Source organism: Pungitius pungitius, chromosome 6 (genome assembly GCF_949316345.1).
Source record: "Pungitius pungitius chromosome 6, fPunPun2.1, whole genome shotgun sequence".
NCBI classification, from domain to species: domain Eukaryota; kingdom Metazoa; phylum Chordata; class Actinopteri; order Perciformes; family Gasterosteidae; genus Pungitius; species Pungitius pungitius.
In genome coordinates this window covers 6,345,547-6,367,906 of record NC_084905.1, presented here as the reverse complement: position 1 = coordinate 6,367,906, position 22,360 = coordinate 6,345,547, and the positions used below count along the sequence as shown (strand labels likewise).

At 45.8% G+C, this 22,360-nt stretch overlaps 2 protein-coding genes across 3 annotated transcripts; both read left to right on the top strand.

The window, feature by feature from the left end:
• The first annotated feature begins 1,264 nt into the window (after positions 1-1,264).
• uba2 (ubiquitin-like modifier activating enzyme 2) lies at positions 1,265-10,022 on the top strand. The gene is made up of 17 exons (XM_037452265.2): positions 1,265-1,475; positions 2,481-2,564; positions 2,700-2,770; positions 3,209-3,273; positions 3,663-3,763; positions 3,855-3,976; positions 4,079-4,146; positions 4,230-4,351; positions 4,756-4,855; positions 5,062-5,213; positions 5,334-5,427; positions 5,534-5,646; positions 6,201-6,356; positions 6,733-6,829; positions 7,249-7,354; positions 7,500-7,642; positions 8,891-10,022. The coding sequence occupies exons 1-17, from the start codon at positions 1,335-1,337 to the stop codon at positions 9,121-9,123; spliced, it is 1,968 nt and encodes a 655-aa protein (XP_037308162.2). The 5' UTR covers positions 1,265-1,334; the 3' UTR covers positions 9,124-10,022.
• Positions 10,023-11,237: 1,215 nt separating this feature from the next.
• On the top strand, positions 11,238-21,617 carry ca5a (carbonic anhydrase Va). Of its 2 annotated transcripts, none has more exons than XM_037451085.2 (7): positions 11,238-11,638; positions 14,242-14,439; positions 15,087-15,205; positions 16,960-17,055; positions 17,238-17,300; positions 18,392-18,550; positions 19,195-21,617. In XM_037451085.2, exons 1-7 carry the CDS (start codon positions 11,497-11,499, stop codon positions 19,354-19,356), a joined length of 939 nt encoding a protein of 312 aa, XP_037306982.2. In that variant the 5' UTR covers positions 11,238-11,496; the 3' UTR covers positions 19,357-21,617. The 2 variants fall into 2 exon arrangements, with proteins under 2 accessions (XP_037306982.2, XP_037306984.2); XM_037451087.2 differs by lacking the exon at positions 11,238-11,638 and adding an exon at positions 13,918-14,123.
• Positions 21,618-22,360: the final 743 nt, after the last annotated feature.

Below are 22,360 nucleotides of genomic sequence, written 5' to 3'. Positions count from 1 at the left end.
TGAACACACCTGTTCACTGTCACCAGCATCCTGAGCGTATTCACGCGGATCATCACCTGAGCTTCCCTCGTGCACGCGGCCTCGCTTACGCGTGATTGTGAGTAAACCAGAGGACACATAATAATGATCCTTGACTCACGCAGCACTCCTTTCTTAACACGATAATGTGAGGGTTATTTTTCCTCATTAGAACTAAAGTTCTAAAAACGTTTTGTACAAACACCTTTTAACCGTTTGATGTATATCGATAAACGTTTTTTTTCATTTGCTCAGAGCTCAAGTATTCTCCCCTCACAGTAGTAGTAGTTTCAAAAATAAAAAGACGGCAAATGAACATGATAATTCAACCATAACACATCTACATATTAACTGATTGGTCTGGAGAAGCTGAGACAGCTGTTAGTATTTCTAATCACCTGCCGGTGTTACACCTCTACTGTTTTTTAAACCTAGTGAGCATTTTTTGGTTGAAAAGACTTTGCAAATTAGTTTAAAATAATTAGACCAAATTGCAACGTGATTTTTAATATTGTAATATTTCGTCTTCTACTTTGTGCTATAGCATTATTTTATAGGTTTAAAAAGAAATTATATAATTGTTCACAATGCAAAGGTTTACAAGTTTATAAGAAAATAATAACAATAATTCAATAATCATAATAAAAATGTGTTGCGTTTTTCTTCTCCAAATAAAAGTGTGTTATAATGAAAAAATCTAAACTAAGAAATGTCAAATCATATTTTTTGCGGAGGTGGACAGTCACAGTTATTTTACGTAATGACACACGTTCTCACGTTCTGAGGTCCCAACGTCCTCTAGCAACTTTTTGCAACAAATTGACCTGCCCCAACCAACTTCCCGGAAAATGTCTTGCCAACACCGCTACAAGAGAAGCAGCAGCGCATCCCCGAGACGCATGCACTTACAACTTATCTGTAAAATTAGAGAGCGTCTGGAAAACAGACCTGTGAGTATTAGTCAAACCACATTACACTTTAGGATACTATATGTATCATAGCGTATTACCTGTTCTGGGGGTCTACCTAATGGAGATATGTGTGATTCTGGCACTGCAGAGTATTATAGACAACCAAAACATGTCGGAATTAGCCCGACCTTTTATAATTAGTTTGTTTATCTTAGGTTTTTGACCAACCGCAATCCAATCTTCTAGTTTCCACAAATTCTCAGCAGAGAGCGCTCTTCAAACAAACCAGCGCCTAAAGAAGCCCGCAGAAGCGGTTGAATAACCCGGAAGTAGGCAGGATTGTAGTTCCGTAGAAGAAGAAGCTATCGGTGCCGTAGGCTCTGGTTCCTTCTCTAGCCGGTCAACATGGTTCAACTTGTTGGTTCCCTTCGTAAAGAGCTCTCTGACACCCTTTCCACTTGCAAGGTGCTGGTAGTCGGAGCGGGGGGGATCGGCTGCGAGCTGCTGAAGAACCTCGTCCTCACCGGCTTCAAAAACATCGAATTGGTCCGTCATACTAATGTTTGTGTGTGTATTAGCTACCTAGCTATCGTGCTAGGTCTTTGTGCTGCACGGACTTCTTTAGGAAGGTGTGTGAGCTCGGGCTAAATCCTGGAAGGGTGCTTAAAAGCACGAAAACATACGAGTGTTAGTGGCGGTTATATCAAAAGCCCCCCCCCCCCCATATATCCCAAATGGCGCAGTTTAAAGGGAAGGCCCGACATTGAGGTCGGTAAAATGTGAACACTGCTGTAGCAATAGGGGCTGGACCGTTTGGCGCCATCGGCACCGCTGAGTTAGCCAGACAACTTCTTTGGAATGAGACGGAGACCCAACCGGCTAAATAACACACGCTGTTAATTGTGTCAGGTTATCAAGTTCTTCCTTCCTTGAAGCTTGATTTAGTAAATTAACGTCTTATTATTAGTTGCGGCTGCTTGTTGTTTTCGAGGGACAGCCGTCAGGTGTGTGAAGCTGAGATTCGCTGGATGTCAGTGAAGGCTTCATAGACCTCTCGGTGTCGTCACTTGTTGCTGATTAACTGAATATTAGATTGATGCTCATCCTTATTGCCTTCCTATTCGAAAACGAGCAGAAAATGTATGTTTGACTCCTGGTTATGTATTCAATGTATTCATTATTATGTATTAATGTTCTGTATTCACGTCCGTTTTTAGGGCTTCAAACTCTCCAAGAATGATTGACACAACTTTGACTTTCTCTTCGCTCTTTTTCTTACAAGAATATGTGATTGAATTTTTCAAGATTCAATCACAGTAATAGGCAGCATATTTCCGCTTGGACTTTTCCAAGTACCACTAGGCCAGATCCAATTGGTATTTGTATGAAGAGTCACTCAACGATTTTGTGGCTTGTGTGTCATCATTTGCACAGGCCGACGTAAAAAAATAAACTTTTAACAAACAACCTATGACGCGTTGGTTGTACGCTTGATGTTACAGCACATGTGCACATGACTAACGCTACCACCCCGTTGATATATATTGGCAGATCGACTTGGACACTATTGATGTCAGCAACCTGAACCGCCAGTTCCTCTTTCAGAAGAAGCATGTCGGCAAGTCCAAAGCCCAGGTAATGTGGACCTCCCTGTTGACCTCTGGTAATGTCGGTTAATGTTGAACACCGATGCAACATGCACGCTGTACTGTCTACCCCCACACAGCAACTAAATCAGTGTTTGCACATTTGTTGTTGTTGTTGCTGCAGGTGGCCAAGGAGAGCGCCCTGCAGTTCTGTCCCACGGTGAACATCACTGCCTACCATGACAGCATCACAAAGTGAGTTTCTTTGTTTATTGCTGACTGAATAAACCATACATTGAATGAACTGAAAAAGCGTGTCAATGGCAAAATACGCAAAGTCAACATAACATGGCACGAGAGCACCACGTTGTCCCGTTTTGACATGGGAACGTAAGGAACCTCCAGCAGCCCTTCTGCTGATGCTGTTTACTCGTCAAGTGAACATGGGGATGTGGTTCGGAGTGTGTGAGTGTAGTATAGACAACAAGTTCTGACGTTAAAACAAATCCCGTCAAAATTTTCTGATTTGTATTTTTTATTTTTCATAAATTATTGTTATACTTTCTGAAGTATAGTTGCAATCTGAATTTGGAGATCTGTTTTAGAATAAAGGGTTGGAAATTAAACCTTTGTTAATGCTGTTTTTTTATCGATTCATCAAAAAATAATCAACCTTTGTCTTCCCTCAAACAGCCCGGAGTACAATGTGGAGTTCTTCAGAAAGTTCATGTTGGTGATGAACGCACTGGATAACAGAGGTATTGTCACATGAAATTTTGTGTCCCTCCTCACCGTGGCGATGATTCACCGCGATATGTCGACACGATCCAAATGAATTGTAACAAGCAAATGCTAATTTGATGAATGACTCCACGGTAACTGTTTATGTAGTTGAATGAAATACTGTATGGTTGCGTGTAAACATTGTCTGGGTATATTTAAATTATTATTTCATAATTTCTCTTGAAGCTATTTTCATTTTTCAGTATTTAATTTACACGGGTGTAAACCAAAAATAGGTTTTGCCATGTGATTGTTCCTTATTCACTTTTTGAATTACCAAAATACCTGCGATATATAGATCTTAATCTACCGCCCATCTGCAAACCCATTGTAATGACGTTGCAACCCCTTCCTGTCTCTGTAGCGGCCCGTAACCACGTGAACAGGATGTGTTTGGCAGCAGACATCCCTCTGATAGAGAGCGGCTCGGCCGGATACCTCGGGCAGGTCACCGTCATCAAGAAGGTAGAAAGCACTCTCATCATGACCCGCGTCACAATTTCCATTTTGCACCCTCTCTCATCGCTTGTCTTCTCTCGTCCCCTTTGCTCACCAGGGACTGACCGAGTGCTACGAGTGTCAACCGAAGCCCGCCCAAAAGACATTCCCGGGGTGCACCATCCGCAACACGCCGTCCGAGCCCATCCACTGCATTGTGTGGGCCAAGTACCTCTTCAAGTAAGGCTCATTGTCATCATGCCTGCGTACGGGCATCGTTAAGGTTGACTGTGCTGAACCTTATGGACCTCACCTCGCATCCTTTGTCTATCGCCGCTACAGTCAGCTTTTTGGGGAAGAGGACGCTGATCAAGAGGTGTCCCCCGACACAGCGGACCCAGAGGCTTCATGTGAGTTGAGAGTGAAGCGCTGCTCACGGACCAAATCTAGCCATCGTTGCTGTGACCCAATAATCCATTTGCTCCGTAAACAGGGAATCCCGAAGACACGGCGACCCGCGCCACGGCCTCCGAAAAGGACGGGGACATCAAGCGAGTCTCCACCAAGGAATGGGCCCGCTCCACGGGATACGACGCCGCCAAACTCTTCAACAAGGTCAGAGGCGAGCAGACCACAGCTACTAGAAACGCAGCTGGAATGGAGCGTTGGAGAACCACAGTTTTCATATTCAATTTCATAATGGCAAGTGCCAGCTAGGGCTGCAACTAACGGTTATTTTCGTAATCGACTAATCTGTCGACTATTTATTCGATTAGTCGACTATTCTAACGATTATTTACCACAGTGTAGGAGCGTGGAAACAAAGAGGCAAGTGTTGCTTTTGGCTACAACGTGTGGCCGTTTATTTCCATCCAATAACTTTGGATTTTGAACTTCAAATGTATGTATGTATGTATGTATAATACAAATGTAATCATAATAGATTAATTAAATAGTAATACAAAATGTAAGTGCAAATATGCGTTGTATGCTCTGTTCTGATTGGCCCTTTGCTCCAGCTTTTCAAAGACGACATCATGTACCTGCTGACCATGGACAAGCTGTGGAAGACGAGGAAAGCTCCCACACCTCTGGACTGGCAACAGCTGGAGAACAGTGGTACGTCTCTTTCGGGATTGTGTCACTTTACCCCCTCCCATCTCCATGTTCCTGTCAGATTGTCTCCAGCAACTCCCGTTGATAACGATGGGCATCCCCCCCACCCCCGACCCCCACAATGGATCTAGTCCTGGCTCTGTATCACTGCTCACGCATGGGCCTGTACCTGTTTTCTCTGCTCATGTTCCTCCGTACTTGTCTCCAAGCGCGTCCCCAGGAGGTGTCTGCTGGCTCGGGTCTGAAGGACCAGCAGGTTCTGGGTGTTTGGGGCCTCTGCCAGCTGTTCCAGCGCAGCGTGGAGACCCTCCGCTCCCAGCTGCAGGAGAAGGGAGAAGGATCCGAGCTGGTGTGGGACAAGGTGATGTTATATTCTGTCATCATGAACCCATTTAAAGAAACAAATGATCAAAAGTTCCATTTCAACTTCATTTAATTGTAAAGCATCTATAACAATTTGTGTGGCTCTTTCTGTGCTCAGGATGACCCCCCCGCACTGGACTTTGTCACTGCCGCAGCCAACCTACGGATGCACATCTTCAGCATGAACATGAAGAGTCCATTCGATGTGAAGTGTGAGTTACTCGTTCTACAAACTCTTGTGTTTGCTGTGTTTTTTTAATTTAAAGGCCTGTTCCGTTATATACCCCCGCCATAATTATTTGTTTTGCTTTGTTTCAGCCATGGCGGGTAACATCATTCCAGCTATTGCTACGACCAACGCGGTCATCGCCGGCCTCATCGTGCTGGAGGGTCTGAAGGTCCTGTCGGGGGAGCTGGAATCCTGTCGCATGGTTGGTGGTGGACCGCTCACAGGTCACACTTCTGTAGCAGTGCACTACGTAATGATTAAGAAGCCTTTTGAAGCTTGCTTTTAGTTCAGATCTCTACTTGTCTCACCTTCCAAGTATGAAAACATTCCTTACTGTAATGATTCCTCCTGTTCATACTGGCTGGGAAATGATCCCATCAGAACTTTTGAATATAATTGATGGTGGAACTAAAATGAAAGTCCAAAGTCATTGCTTTAGGAAGTTATTATCTTTATGTCTGAAACAAACCGAAGTAATGATTGGTAGTTTAGAAACAGCCAACCTATCCCCCACAGCCTCATTCAGTTTTCCTGTTAGTGATCCTTGACATCCTTTTGAGATGCATTTTGTTTTTGTGCTCCTGCGGTAACTGCAAAGAATTGTACAGCCTTCCAGTTGCCTTCTTTGGCCGAGTAGTAGTAATATTCACACAGAGCATGTAGTTTCTGTTTAGTGTGAGGAGAAGGCTTATGAAGCCGTACTAGTATTTTCCCGCTGTTTCTCACGCCATTTGTACTTTTTTTTTTTTACTGCAGATCTTCCTGAACAAGTGTCCCAACCTCAGGAAGAAGCTGCTGATCCCGTGCGTCCTGGATCCGCCCAGCGCCAGCTGCTACGTCTGCGCCAGCAAACCCGAAGTCACCGTCAAGCTCAACGTCCACAAAACCACGGTGCTCGCTCTGCAGGACAGGGTAATACGACGAGCTGGTTGACCCTAGTCCCCCACCTCAGGCATCCCTCTTATGCCACGTTCACACCAAACGCGACGCTAACTTCAAAATCGCGTCGACTTTGGTGCGAACTAAACGCGAGAAACGCGCTGCTCAATCGTGATTCGCCCCCCTCCAGCATCATCGCGTCTATGCATGGACTTTGTATGTTATCCTGTCGCGCAAAACGCTGGCGATGCGTTAGGCACTAGCTAGACATTAGCCGTTAAATGCCTAAAGAGGCCCGTATTTCATGCACCATTTAAAGCCTGTTAAATATTCTGTAAATATCAAGATGTGTACCACCACCGCGTCACTTAATAGCTGTTGACAGGATGTTTTCGTACGTTTCAATCAGATCCTGAAGGAGAGGTTCGGCATGGTGGCTCCAGATGTTCAGATTGAGGATGGAAAAGGGACCATCCTCATCTCCTCGGAGGAGGGGGAGACAGAAAGTAAGCAGGGAGGGAGAGAAAGACATGCAATGGATGTGCCATTACGCCAGAGGGAGGGGGGCGCTGTAGTTGCATCTGTCTAATTAGTCCTGAGCTAAAACTGGCCAAACAGATTAAAAAGCATTTAGTGGACATGAGTAGTTCTTTTGCGAGGGTTTGTCATTAGAGTGGGAGTTTTAGTGGGAGTGGGATTAGTGGGAGTGTGTATCTATAGGTATATGTACCTTTTTGAGTAGATTTGCTCATTAAGAGAATATACCCTGAACAAATAATTTATTATAATTATGGGAATATATTGTGATTAACAGTCTTGAAAAAAAAATCTTCCAAAAGTGTTGTGGGGAAGAGTTCTTCATTAATGAAATGTATAGTAATACAAACACATTAAGTGTATGTGTGTGTGTAATTCCCCCCCACAGCCAACAACAGCAAAATTCTAGCTGATTTCGGAATCCGCAATGGCAGCCGCCTCCAGGTCGACGACTTCCTCCAAGACTACGCGCTGCTCGTCAACGTCCTGCACACGTATGTACCTCTGGTCATGTTGAGTCGTCCGAGTGAAGTGCATTGTGCACACTTGAATGTGCCCATTTTTCAGCTCTAATGTGTGTGTGTGGGTTTTATGGAGACTTTTACACACCGGTTTTTCTGTTTGCATCTTTCTATGCAGTGAGGAGCTGGAGCGCGATGTGGAGTTCGAGGTTGTAGGCGAGGCCCCGGACAAAGCTCCGCCCCCTCAGAGTACCCAGGAAGAGGTCAAAAGCATCACCAACGGCAACAAGGACTCCGCCCAGCCATCCACCTCTTTTAAAGGTCAGCAGGAGAGAACTTTTTCTTTGAATTGTTTTTAGTTTGTTCTTAGTTCAGATCCAAGTGGTGCGAGTTTGTTTGGCTTTTGTCTCTTTAACTCCAATGAGGAGGGACGGTATGCGCTGCTTTGTGTTATCGCTCCAGACGGTTTAATTCAATTCAATTCAATTCATTTTATTTTGTATAGCCCAAAATCGCAAATTACAAATTTGCCTCAGAGGGCTTTACAGTCTGTACACATGCAACATCCTCTTTCCCGAAACCCTCACATCGGCACAGGAAAAACTCCCCAAAATATGAAAAAACCCTTCAATGGGGAAAAAAGGGAAGAAACCTTAGGGAGAACGTCAGAGGAGGGATCCCTCTCCCGGGATGGACAGACTGCAATGGATGTCATGTGTACAGAATCAACAATGTAAAAGATGTACAATACATTCAATTTCTCTAACTGAAATGATACAAGTAATTGCAAGTAGCAGAACAGGTGTACGGCAGGACCACTGCAGGGACAACCTCCATCAGATCGAACCACCATCCACAGAGGCTTCTGTGGGGAGGGAGAGCAGAAAGATGTTGGTTTATAATGACAGTAATATGAATCATATAGTAAGTAATGATGATGGCAGCAGCAGGTGTCAGCAGAGCCATGAGCCAGCAGTCAGAACCGGGGTCCGCACGAAACTATGATCCACGGAGACCTGCTAGGCGAGAAAGCACAAAAAACTCCCGGAAAGAAGCTTAATTAGTGATGTACATTAATAAAACAAAACATGGATGATTGTGGGAGGAGAGAGTGAGAGTGTGAGAGTGAAAGAGGGGCTCGGTGTGTCCTAAGAAGTCCCCCGGCAGTCTAAGCCTAGAGCAGCTTAACTAAGGGCTGGTCCAGGCTAACCTGAGCCAGCCCTAACTATAAGCAATATCAAAGAGGAACGTTTTAAGCTTTATCTTAAATGAACTGACCGAGTCTTTAATTTTTAATGGCCCCTCACTACTCCATGGTAGTATCTGATCAGAGATGTTATTGTGGAGATATGTAATCTTTCATTGTGACAGACAGCACCAACTTCCGTTAGCAGTCAGTTATCTTATAGATAATGAATTTCTTACTCTTTAGATTTGAATTGACCATTTGAGCTTCACAAAACCTCGTTGTTCTTATTGTGCAATTTCTTTTTGCCGTATAACAAGTTTGTACCGGTTTGTTGTTGTTTATTTGGGCACATGTGAATGCTATTGTCTGTCACCTTTCAGCTCCAGCAGAGGATGATGACGTCATGATTGTTGACTCTGGTGAGGAAGAGGAGGCGGAGGAAGGGGCGTCATCCAGTTCAGCAGCAGCAACAAGTGGCACCAAGAGGAAGCACTCCGACGCAGAAACCGGAGAGACCTCCACCAAGCGCCTGCGGACAGACCAATCGAGGGCGGCTGCTGCTGCCGCCGATGATGACGACGACGACAATGATGACATCATTGCACTGGACTAACAACCCACCCCCGTCCCCCCTGCCCGCCCCCCTCCCTTTGTTCCCCTGGAGGACTGAGGCGTCTTTGAAGGCTTTTCACATTTGAGTCCAGACTGACAGCAAGTTTGAATAAGACACCTCTTTTATGTACAACAGTTACCTGCCCTGATTTGCTCTCCTCACTTCCTCCCCACCCAGCTGTGTTTGTGCTTACTTACCCCTCCGCACCCCCCACATTGCTCTGAGATGATGCTGTAAATAGGTTCTACATTTTAAAACTTTTTGAAAAAATCTGCCTGGTTTCTGGTTCCTACAAAAAACCTCTTGGTGGTTTGAAAAAGTTTTTGTTTTGTTTTTTTGTATTTTTTTATAAACGTAATGTATATCTCATGCTACTACACAAGTGAGGGGGTTTTGTGGTCAGGTAAAATTTACAAGATGTAAAGAAAGTGTTTCATGGGTTGTCATATTGATATCTGTTTTGTGGGGGAGGGGCAGCTGTGGTGCAACGGACTGGCCAAGGAGTCTAAAGCCAAGCTCAAAACCAGCGCGACTTGGCTGTGGGGGGTGTTAATGTCCCCGTTTGGCCACATTGTGCACATATCATGGCGGGTGGGGGGCGGGCGGCATTAGTTTGCAACTTTTCCAAAACAAGTTTTGATTGCAAATTCCTAGCAACGGCCTGCAGGTTATCCTCGGGGCTCTGGCTGAGAAACAGCGGCCCACATCCATGCCTGCAGTATTTTAACGTTAAAAAATGTTGGGCCTTCTTTTTCACACCAGAGGGACACAAAGCGTGGCCGCTGACCCCCTGCAGTCTTCTCCCGTGTCCCTGTGTCCTCAGTTTCATAATTTGTTGCGATCTGATTTGTTACTCTGCTGAGAAACCTTTTGGACACAGACAATAAACTCAACAAAGACACGTACTTGTCATGGCTCTTTTGTCTCTTCCATTTTGATATGCTATACATCTATTTATAGATGTATCATCTTCATATATACAGTATATATATGCAATAATTGTACATGTTTGGATTACCATACAGATCTATCTAGTTGTTTTGGAAGGAAGGAAACCCAGACTGATAACTGGGGTCGAAGAGCCTGATTATGGTAACCTGCTGACTTTAAGTAAAAGCACAAACAAAAACATGCAGATGTTATGTTTGATGTTCTGAATATGTTGTGTGTTCATTTCGTGGGGTTAAAGTCTTCCAGTCATGTGTTCATCTCTGCACAGAGTGACGTCCTTTAGGAGTAACTGATGCAACACTATGACAAAGATACACAGACGGCCCTTTGTTATCAACATTGATTGATTTCAAAATATTTGACGATGAGATAAGACTGGAACCTTGCTGGCTCGAGTCCCTCGGAAGGTGTTTGCAGGCTCGTGACTGGCGCTTGTGAGCATAGTGTACCAGGAGGAGAAGGACGATTAAACGCCCTGTAAATAAATAACTACATTTAAAAACCACAAAAACATGCAAATCAAAAAGAAAATTCCATTACAAATAAAAAAGGGAGGCATGTAGGCAACTACAACATACATAGTCCTTCGGCAGAATAAACAGGGCCACTCTGCATGCCGAGTACCGTTACTCCTCAGGCTTTAAAGAAGTATTGCTGATAATACTTTGACTGCAGTAAAATTTCTAATGAAGTACAATAAACATATACATTTCTTCTAAGCAGACATACTAGTGTTTTGCATACTCATTGACCACAATCGGAAAGCAGAGTCATTAAAAGGTTTTCGCAGGAAAACAAAATCAATAATGAAATGTCTGGGTAAAATGAATAAAACAAGACCTCGCGCTGTAGTTGGATACATCAATGTAAAGTTAATATGGGGTAAATGAGTTACCAAGTTATAGTTATCTCCTTTATAATTATGCATTACCAGTACAACTCAGTACAGCAGTATGATGATACAGATGATCACAAATGTGGGGGAAAAAAACATAAATATAATGTATTTGTATTTAAAAACCACCTGCATCTCGTATTAAAACTGTATTTTCATCATCGTCGTAACCACTACTACCGCCCCCTAAATGGAGGCCGCTGATTGGTTAGAACCTCACCCCGCCCCCCTTTGCCTCTCTCTCCCCCTCCCTTCCGTGTCGCAGAACAACAGTCCCCAGGCTTCTAGTCGTCCATCCGGTGTCAGGGCATACAAGGACGCCGTCTAACCGGGTTAACTCGGGGGGGACCGGTTGTTGTTGTTGTTGTTGTTATTGTTTTTAATGCGTGTACCTGCACCTCCCCCCGCCTCCGGGCCACCCGTCGGAAGGCAGAGCCGAGAGGGAGAGAGCTGACTTCCCGTGGTTCTAACCGACGGGAGCTAACCGCTAGCCTGGTTGTGGAGCCGTTGACGCTAGCGGCATCAACATGGTGACGCTGTGCTCCGCCATGAGACCCTTCGCCTCGCAGCTCCGCCGACACCTCCTCAAACACGCCGGGAGTCACCGAATCACGCCCGTCAGGAGATGCAGCCTCCTGGCGTGCTCAAGCAAATATGTGCTGTCGCAGAGTGAGTACCGTCAACTTACTACGGGGGACATTTTATAACTCCCGACATTAGCGCCGTGGCGGTGCGGTTGTGTGTCTGTCGGCTGATTGACAGGCAGCGGCTCGCGCCGAGCATCATTTAATCGGCGATTGTTGTCGTCCGAGAACGCGAAGCGTAGCGAGTGTTGTCATTCCGGGAAAACCCGGACGGGACTCTGCACCTTCGCTGGATCTGGATCAGAATCACTTGTTTAAGATGGATCTCCGTCTCCAGGTTTTCCAATTCCTTTTAGGGGCCACCTGAAGCCCTTTGGCCCACATTGGGGCCCTTATGTTAAGACCTCACATCGGATGTTGTGTAATCTCGCATTGTTCTGGTCCCCTTTTAACTGTGGTGAATTTTGAAGTATCAATGCAATTCCCAGAATTTATAAGCGCACTATGACACACTCACCTGTTTTTAAATAAAAAAACAAGTAGGCTATTTTAGTGACACATTTTATGTGTGCAACAAATCTCTTTCCAGCCATCTCACCAAAAACATTCTAATAAGCTATTGAACTAGAAGTGCAAAAGACGCAGACTAATTTCTGAGTTTTATATTATTATTATTATTATTATTATAATTATATTTCTCCACAGCACCTTGGGGGATCATCATGTGATGGGCATCAAAATGGTAAAAAATAAAGATGCGCAGTGCAATTATAGGATACACCCTTGCCACTAGAACATTTCTTTATTTTTCATGTTCCACCTCTCTCCTATGGGTCATTTGCCCTTCTTATTTAAGGAACGTCTCAAAAGCCTGCTCGCCACACTAAATAACGTGGGTCTTGTGTCTCACCATTTTTTATGTCCAACCGTGATAATGAGCACAGTTCATTCTAAACGTTATCAAGCTGCAATGGGCACGGTGTGTCCAGAGCTCTACGGGAGTACTCTCTGTCTCGTCCTCTAAAAAAGGAGGTTTCTTGTCTGTCCAGCGTTCTGCCCTTTTGATCTGACTTTACTCTCTGAAGAGACATCTGTGTTCTCCCCGCTGCTCAGGCATGAACAGCGGACTCCCAGGGAGCATGCAGGCTGTGCTTCCCGACACCTTGACCTTGATGTTGGTCGACCACCTAAAGCACTTGAGTGGAACTCGCCTGGGGCAGGCTGCTCACCCTGCAACGAGTCCCTGAAACCTGCCCGTCGATTCTAATTAACCTTTTTTTTTTAAAGCGGTTTGTCAATACCGTCTTGAGATAATTCCGAGAACAACTGATTCGTGCATCACTGTCAAGAACTGTGAATGCGTCATTGAATCGGCCACTGATTTCCATTTATATTTTTGTTTGGCTCTTTCGGGAGTTGAAATCAGTATTTACACCAAAGCATCTATCCCTTTTTGCATCTTTGGGTGGATAGTGTGATTGTAGGCAACGTTTCAAATCAATCATCAGGACTGCTTAAAGGTAGTATTAGATCTTTGTACAATTTTTGCTTCCATGATAGGATGCACCTTCAAGTTTTTTTGCAGAATTTTCCGACCAGGCCTTTGTCTGCTGGAACTGGAAATATAGCTGCCGTTTGAGTCGCCCCACATTTGGAGTACTTGAAGTACTGTGCAGTTAGAAGTCAGCCCAGTGATCAAAATGTGGCGTGTACACGTCACGTGTATGTTGCACGCTTCGAAGTATAACCTTTGTGTCTGGTTCGGATACGCCACAGTACAAATATAAACACAATTATAAAACACAATTGAATCACAGTGCGCTTTAAACATCCTCCCCAGTACAATGTGTGTCACAAATGGCGACATACAGACCGAACCGATTTCTTTCCACAGTCACAGAGGGGAGAGAGCACGTTGTCGCTGCTTTGCAGAATTCTAGAGAGTTAAGTCTTTCAATCTTGTGAAGGTCATCACCCGGTCAGAGCTTTTTGCCCCAGTGGAAACCTTAAGCCCGGATGAACGGAGGGGGAGGAAAGAAGAGCCTGTGCCGCTTTTGTGCCCTTTCTGAAAGCCGCACTCGAAGAGATTCCTTTCTGTAGATACCCGTCGGTCAGGAGTGGGAGGGAAACTGAACCTTTTAATAAGTAGTCGGTGGATTTCAGAGGGTGAAGAAGGAGGACGGAGGCTTCGGGATAATTAGAAGTCCGGTCCATTGAGACGCGTTGGCCTGAGCCGGCAGTTTGACCGGCCGGAGGTCCCGGTCAGATTTCCCCGCTGTGTAGGGGAGCTGGGGGCGTGCCAGAACATTCCGCGTGTCACTTTCTGTACAGCCAGCCCATTTCGCTCTTTATTTTCTGATATCCTTCTGGGAAAGACCAAACTACTGACTATAAGGAAGTACTTTCGCTCAGTTGCTCCTTTCCTCATTCATTTCCTCCAAAGGACTCAGGGAAGGAGCACGGATTGTGCGTTGTGTCTCTGGCCAGCGCTGACACTGTAGTTTCTTTTGCTTTTTGTTTTAACATGGACTGTCTTACTATGCATGACGCAGCCGAGTACAACATGAAAAGTAGGTGTCAGCACTTTTGTTTTCACTTCTTTTTCTCTTTTCAGCAGGTGTTTTTAAAAAAAAAATTTGACATGTCGTTTTTTTCCTAATCCTCTGCATCTTCCTCCTCCTCTCGCAGTACATCCCATGTGGCAGGGACCCCTCGCGGTACCTGGGGGCGATCGCCAGTCCCCCATCGACATCGTGGTGCGAAAGAGCGTGTTTGACTCTGAGCTGAAGCCCCTGGTCCACGACTACGACCCGCAGACCTGCCAGCAGATCTGGAACAACGGCTACTCCTTTCTGGTGGAGTATGACGACACCACCGACAAGTCCAGTGAGTACTCAATCCTGTGTTTATTTTGTCACGGATGGAGACATCATGAATATGTGTTAAGAGCTGCGTTATTTGTCACAGACGTTTTTCCACATGAAAGACAGATTTGGAGCAAGTCGATAGTTTCCCTTTAAATCTGAATGGATTTAAAACTCAGCCCGAAGAATGTTTCTTCGGATCTACAGAAGAGGCTTATTCCCCCCCGCCCCCCCTTTGCTTAAGAACCCTCTGTCTTGTAATCAATGCTACACTTAAAGCCGCTGATAAAATATGCCCGACAGTCACGTGGGTCATGTGACCAACGCGTGTGTGTTCTGACCTCAACAACAGCTAATTAGTCTGTCTGGGGAGATTTGGTCATTTCAATTTTATTTTGGTATAATTATGGTGCCGCGGCACGAGCACTGACATCACTTTCTAAGTGATCTCCCTGGTCTCCCTGGTCCTGATGGATCCAGGGCAGGTTCACAACAGGGTTTTATTACTGCATGACAGACTACAACAACATGTTGCATCTCCTGCCGCTTTCCCTGTTATCTATTAACGAGGCAACTCAAGAAAGGGCATTTAAAAAAAGTCCAGGATTGTGACATCTCTGATGTTGCAGGTGTGTCCTTTTTTAAGATGTGTTTTACTTTGCGGCGCAGCGCTGAAGGGGGGCCCCCTGCAAGACACATATCGATTGTGCCAGTTCCACTTCCACTGGGGGGAGAGCAACGCCTGGGGGTCAGAGCACACGGTGGACCGGAGACTGTTCCCCGCAGAGGTACAGCGCCGCCACTCGCCATCCACCGCTCCTTCCTTTGATAGTCTACCAGATAGAAAAGGCCGTTTTAAAGCCGACCCGCATGTGGTAATGTTAATAATATAGTTCTTAAAATAGAGCTCCTTTGGGAAACTATATTCTCTCCCAAATTACTGTACAGCGGGTGTACAGAATAACTAGAACACCTGTTGTTTAGAACAACACTCTTTGTGTTGGGGGGGGGGGCACATACCATCACATAGCATGTGAATGGTTTTAGTGAGTAATCCTCGGCCACCGGCTGGACCCATGGGAGATTATATCTTGTGAATGGACATTAAATGAGAGGGCAAATCATCCCCACCCATCCTCCCCCAATCTGTTCCTCTGATTGATCGATGATGTTGGATCCATAAGAGAGGTAAATGGTCCAGGCCAAAAATCAACATGCACCATGTACTGACAACAGCTGATATTTCGAAGAAGTCGTTGCTCTCACTGTGTCTCCATTGTGTCACGTTTCCACCAGAGGGCCCGTTGGTCATCAGGGCCTCTCTTACTCTGCGTCTCAGGAACAATGAGGAAAAAGTCATCGGTTGCTATTCGTGTCACACTGTGGCACCGTCCTGACTAAAGACGGCATAGAACAAGGAACCGCATTGTACAGCCACGTGCAGTGCAAAAAGCCAGAGCAGGTTGTGAAAAAGAGAGCAGCTCATCCTCCGCATTCCATTTTCCCACGACGAGACGGTCTCTTGAGGGTTAAAAGAATACAAAATAAATGTAACACGGCACTGTTTAAACACGGCAAATGTTGACTTACTTTCGCAGTCCTGTTTGTTTTCTATTCGCCTTCAACTCGGTGGAAAAACCCCGAGTTGAAGGAGATCTTTGAATGGTACATCGGGCATGTGTTCGTCTGTACCAAAGTCTAACATGGTGTCAGCGGGTGTCCATGTCGTTGATCTCAGCACTCTGTGTGTGTGTGTGTGTGTGTGTGTGTGTGTGCGTGTGTGTGTGTAGAGGATCAAGTTACGGCCTTGACTGACAATTCTGTGAGGTTTTTTTCCCCCCCCCATTTTTATTCCGCTACTCCCTCATCCACACTGATCACAATGCAGTTCTGAATGTGTCTCATCTTCACCCATTTTTCTGGTATTAGTCGAACACCGAAGAGGACTTGTAGCTCTGCTTCTGGCATCTCTGGTGCAGTCGCTGAAGGCGTGCCGACGAGCGGCGGCTCTACCGGATCTACCGGATGAGCAATACATGAGCCTCCGTGTATTGTCCTCAGAGATATTATGACCTGCATGCAGGTTTTTCCGTTGGTTTTTCACCCACAGTCAGATGGTAGCTTTGATTACACGCAAACAAAGGGTCTGCTCCTAATTCACACACGCCCTGAGTTGGGCCTTTGTAAAACCGTCTGCGGTTTTAATTGGTGGGGGTTCAAAGTCAAGTCAAGTTTCGTTTATGCTTCTTCAACCATTGCAGTTTGCAGCGCCATCCCTATCTATTTTCTTTTTTTTTTAAATATAAGTCAACGTTCCCTTCTATTTTTTTTTTCTCCCCGTTGAAAGAGTAAACTCTTATTTTGAAAAGACGGAATTAGTGGGTTGCTCAGAAGACAGAATGAGTGCATCAGGGATAAGAGCCGAGGCCTGAAAAAGATCAGGGTCTCATAAACACTCAGTCTCACACACACACACACACACACACACACACACAGACGGACTCATGATGTGTATGTACACTGTGTGTGTGTGCGTTCTCAGCTCCACCTGGTCCACTGGAACTCCGACCGCTACAGTCTGTTCGAGGAGGCAGTGATGGAGGACAACGGACTGGCTGTCATTGGAGTCTTTCTGAAGGTACGGCCCACTTGGAGGAGCCCGCAGTGATTACAGGGGACACTAGGACCCGTGTCCGCAGACATAGTCTCGTGCTGCATCGTGAATGAGGCCACGCTGTGTCCATTACGCGCCGCATGCTATGTGTGCAGTTTACACTCTGACTGACTGCCATCCAGATTAATGTCTAATCCTTTGTGTAGGTGGGAAAGAGGCACGAGGGGCTGCAGAAGCTGGTAGACGCCTTGCCTGCTATCAGACACAAGGTCAGTGTCACACACGCGCACGCTGCCCTTTTTTTCAATATTAATGACACTTCGCTGCGAGGTAAATACTAGCGCCCTCTAGTGGGTCCGAGGAGACGTCACCGGGTGGTTGAGAAAGGCCTCTCTGAGGGGACTGACCGACGGGGGCTGGTCCATAGAGGGCATAGCCCCACCCTGAGCGACATTTTTTTACAAGTAGCCAATATTTGTTTTGCGGCGGCAGCCAATCACGGATAAGTAAATGAGTGACATTATAATTTCAGTGTCCGAAAATACATTGAGATTTGGGCATAGTCCTTTGCCGCCATACGCTGCGCTCTCGTCAGGGCGAGTCTCGCAACGCACCGTTTAACAACACAACAAGAGCGACGACTGGATGTGTCCTGACCCGCCCCGAACTCGGTTCGAGAGAACAACTTTGAGAAACTAGAGGTTAAACAGCTGGACCCAGATCAGCCTGACCTCACAATCAGAGACGGCCCGGCGTGAAAGGGAAGCTGCACACATGACGCTTCTGTAGAGACTACCCGCGATGTTAAGCTGGCTAGTGAGCTACACGATAACGTCGCATATTTACGCACCGTGCGCATGTTAAATATTTATCTGCAAAGTTATAATGCGTGTTTCATACCCTTTTTTTGCATTGAATCATACATGTTTACTGACACTGATTGGCTACCACAAAAAAATCCACCAGCCGCCACTGTGTTCCACATTACTGCTACCATGCAGCTTATCTCTAATCAGTTGGTGTTTGTGCAGCAAGGGCGCTGCCGCTGTGGTATAACACTCATTGTTCTTGTGTGACATGTTTCATAACAGATAACTATTAGATAAGGGTGGTTGTAGTATTTAGATCATAGCGTCAGTCTGCTGTGTAATCATGAATTCTAGCACATGTTACAATGACTTCAGGAACATTTTGAATATTTGATTTAATATATATTTTATTCCAATATATAATAAACATTTATAGTATATTAATCTAATCTAAATGTTCTAGCCTCATGTGTGCACAGCTAGAATCCCTAAAAAAATAATGTACCTTCTGTGACGCTTGTGTTTTCTCCCCCCTGTGCACCTGTCTGCAGGACAGCGTCGTGGAGTTTACCAGGTTCGACCCCGCCTCCCTGTTACCCGCCAACACCGACGACTACTGGACCTACCACGGCTCTCTGACAACCCCCCCGCTGACCGAGTCCGTCTCCTGGATGCTTATGAAGCAGCACATAGAAGTCAGCCACGACCAGGTGTGTAGTGTTCTCGTCCAGTTCAAAATGCTACCACTTTAACAGTATGAAGTAAATAATAAAGAGGGTGTAAATGAGTTTTTCTACTTTTTTTTTCCAGTCGAGAAGCACCATTTCGATGTTTCCATATGATTTAGTTTATCCAAACAAGCAATGTTTTGATGATCCAACGAGCTGCTGCTGTCACTCCCGGGAGGGGCCGACACAGGTCCACATTTCCTGTTTAACCATGAAACTAATTTGGAAGACGGACGGGGTGGGAGGATTTTTATGCACTTGGACTCTGTCTTCTTTGTCCCCCCTTGCGGCAGTGAGCGCACCGAGCAGCGTACTGTAGAACAATTAACATTATTAGAATATTTATCGCCAAGTTAGTGAGGTATCTGAGAGGCTGTTCTCCAGCACACACTAATCCGCTCTTACTGCCGAGTGGAAGAGTACAAGCAGAAACATTGAGAGGTTGGATGAAGAGGTTCTTTTACCTGCTCTGGGGTGTGATGGATTTATTCCAAAATAAGAAGGAGCCAGTTTTCCTGTGAAGAACTAGGAAACAACCACTCCTTTTGACCAGGAAAAAAGTGACACGCTGTCCCGAGTCGGCCCTTGTGTTTCTGACCTCTGTCCCTCTCCCTCCTTGCCTTCAGCTGGCGGTTTTCCGAAGCCTCCTCTTCACCTCAGCGGAGGAAGACGTACAGAGGAGCATGGTGAACAACTTCCGCGTGCAGCAGTCGCTCTGCAGCCGCACCGTGCGCTCCTCCTTCAGCCCTTTCCTACAGGAGGCTGACGGCGACCAGCACGCCCACTGAAGCCACTGGGCCCAGTGCTCCCAGTGCTCCCAGTAACAGACCAGAGCTCCCGTTCTCCCAGTCTCCGAGCAGCTCTCCACACTTTTGTTTTTGTTTTTCTCACAACACAAATATTTCCCGTGTTTTCCTTTCAAGGAGTGAACAGGATTTACATCCTTTTTTACTATGATTACAAATCAGTTACACATGGTGGTGGGATCGTTTAGATTTATTTTTTTTTAGTTTGTTTGCCGTACACCAATAACAGTAATGGGTAATTGCCAAGGTGGAAATATGTAGCTTAAATAAGTTAATTATTAACAGGCTTTGCGTTGGTTTTAGTTTGGGTTTGGAGCTGCAGCTCAGTCAAGAGAAGACGGCTTGTGTGAGAACTCCACAGCACTGCCTGCTGACCGCAGCCGGTACTGCAACAGTGCTCTGACGTCATACTGAGCCTTTTACTTTATAAGGAGACTGCTGCTGCTTGTTTACAGCAGAAAGCCAAGGGGTTTTAACATTCTACATTAAATATTGATGTATCATCAAGGTTTTTTTGAAATTCCATTAGTTGATGATGTGACATTCAGACCGAACTCCGCCGAGCCTCCGACTCAGAACTATGTTACTAATACTCACAAACATGCATTTAACCAGAATATTCTGGTTCATACTTATTCATATTTTAATTTTTTTTTTGCCATGGTGCCTTAAATATTCTGCGTGCAGCGCAAACTGAAACACGCAGCACAGGCGGCTCTGAGCGACGCCGGTCGAGCAGAGCTGCTCCCACAGCGCGCCATCGAGTTCAGGGACACGGAGGAGGAGCTCTGTAGAGCAGCCGCCGACTAGACTTTCAGGTCGACTAATTGAGTCAAGTGTTTATCTGGAACTTCATCAGTGGTGGTTTGGTCAGAGCTGTGATGGCTAGAGGCGGACGTCAATCAAATTAACACTATGGTATTAGTCTGGTATTAGCACTTTTTTGGTTTATTTTTATTATTCTTATAGAAAATGGCGAAAAGAGTGGCTAATGCCGTACAGCTGTAAAGCAGAAAAGCAGAACTATTCCGAAACTGCTTTTTTATATTTTTCAAATTTGAATCTCAATGAAAATCCTGTGATGAGCTTGGGTAGGGCTGGCTGGGATCCAGACAGCCATTATGCAAGCTTGCATCATGGAAATAAGTCTTGACCTCCGCTGAGTCTCACAGCGCTGCGCTATTGGAGGAGAGAAGAACAAGAGGTGTGACGACAGGACGGGGACAGATGAGGGGGCGGGGAGGTATGTCGGCTCTGGGACGTACCCGCACTCAAAGCCACGTGTCTCTGTCCTCTTCTCGGCTCGTGTTCATGTGAGCCCCCCCCCCCCCTTTCTACCCTCCCCAAAGGAACAATGCAACTGGCTCAAAGCGTCCCTCCACCGCTATAGAGATGGCCGGTGCTCCCCTCCTGCACCTCTCTTCAGGCATACACACACCCACACACACATTGAATAGATGCGTTGAAAGGCGTTGGACTTCTATGGAAGTGTGATGCCACTTTTGGGAAAGTTGCAAGGTTGCCTTTTCTTTCTTTGTTTTTAAATGTATGATGCAATACATATGATGCAATACATATTCTATGTTCAGTGTGATCTGCCAACATGCAGCCAGGGGCCCCGGCACCGCCTTCATCCTGTACAGCTGTGGTTTTTTGACAAAATGTGCACCATAATCATTAACGTGCCTTCATGTTTCATTGCATTTCACTTGTGTTTTTATCCTTTTATTGGAATGTAATGATGTGCATTGTATTCAATCTGTAGAAGAATGTTTGTCTGGCTTTTTCAATCCTGTTAAGCAACAGAAATCAATTTAAAACAACTTACATTGTTTTCATTACATTACATTTTTTTTCTTTTTTTTCCCCCCGAATTCTCTGCCGACCCGTGTGAGTCTGCCTCTGTGAGCGTGACTGTATTCCAGAGGGCATCCACGTCCTGTTGCTCTCTCCTGGAGCTCAGTGTGATGTTTTAGCAGGTGTATGCACTTCTTTAACCGTGTTTGCAAAGCGGGCAGCACCACATTCCTGCCCTGCAGGGCTTCGCCGGGGCCCCCTCTCCCCTCCCAGCATGCTTTGCTCCACCTGTATGGGTGGGGCCCCAGTCCAGCTGAAAAACCAGGATATGTTTTGCTCTAAGAGCGCCTTGTGGGGGGAGGTTACAGGACATGTGATATAGATGAAATATGATATATTAACAGATGATATTTAACAATAAAGTAGCAAGTGGTATCTTAAATGTGTACATCTGTTCCCCTTGTTATTTGTGAGCCTATGACGGGTTTGCAGTGAAGCACATGACATCTTGGTAAACTTGCTGAGGTCTCAGGCCTTCAAAGGTGAGGCTGGACGAACCGTCTTTTCTCAGGAATGGACGCTTCCTCGTTGTCCACCTGGCTCAACTCTTATCTGATCACGAACCAGACCGGGAACGAGTTAAAAACAAACAAAGTCCAATGCCTTTCTGTCTCCCCCCCCCCCCCCCCCGTCACCCGCAACCCCGCCGATACCTTTGAAGCCCCCTTGACTGTGACGGGATGTTTGGTGTCCCCCGCCCAGACGTCGACCTCTCGGTGTGTGTGTTTGTTATGCTTGGCTTGTCTGAGTGGACAGGGACACACCAGCCCGTCTCTACTGGGCTTCCCTTTATTGTGTGAAAGGACAGACTGAGCGGAGTCCCTCGGAGCTTTGAACTCTACAGTGTGTGTGTGTGTGTGTGTGTGTGTGTGTGTGTGTGTGTGTGTGTGTGTGTGTGTGTGTGTGTGTGTGTGTGTGTGTGTGTGTGTGTGTGTGTGTGTGTGCGTTCGGAAGGCTTTTGTCACCCCGGTACCATGAAGTCACTTCTTTGATCCAGATTGTTCTGAAGCTCTTTTTTTTGCCATGACATGTTGTATATTGATGGCCAACAAAAAAATGAAACCTGCTACCATCCATGATCACCATCACAAAAAAAAGTTTCTTGGTGAAATTGGGATTGCTGTTGAGA

Excerpts from the sequence above, each read along its gene's own strand:
- ca5a (XM_037451085.2), top strand. The coding sequence starts at position 11,497 with ATGGTGACGCTGTGCTCCGCCATGAGACCCTTCGCCTCGCAGCTCCGC. Across the intron at positions 11,639-14,241 it reads CAAATATGTGCTGTCGCAGA|TACATCCCATGTGGCAGGGA; the intron begins GTGAGTACCGTC and ends CTCCTCTCGCAG. Across the intron at positions 15,206-16,959 it reads GGAGACTGTTCCCCGCAGAG|CTCCACCTGGTCCACTGGAA; the intron begins GTACAGCGCCGC and ends GTGCGTTCTCAG.
- uba2 (XM_037452265.2), top strand. The coding sequence starts at position 1,335 with ATGGTTCAACTTGTTGGTTCCCTTCGTAAAGAGCTCTCTGACACCCTT. Across the intron at positions 5,647-6,200 it reads AGCTGGAATCCTGTCGCATG|ATCTTCCTGAACAAGTGTCC; the intron begins GTTGGTGGTGGA and ends TTTTTACTGCAG. Across the intron at positions 7,355-7,499 it reads CTCGTCAACGTCCTGCACAC|TGAGGAGCTGGAGCGCGATG; the intron begins GTATGTACCTCT and ends CTTTCTATGCAG.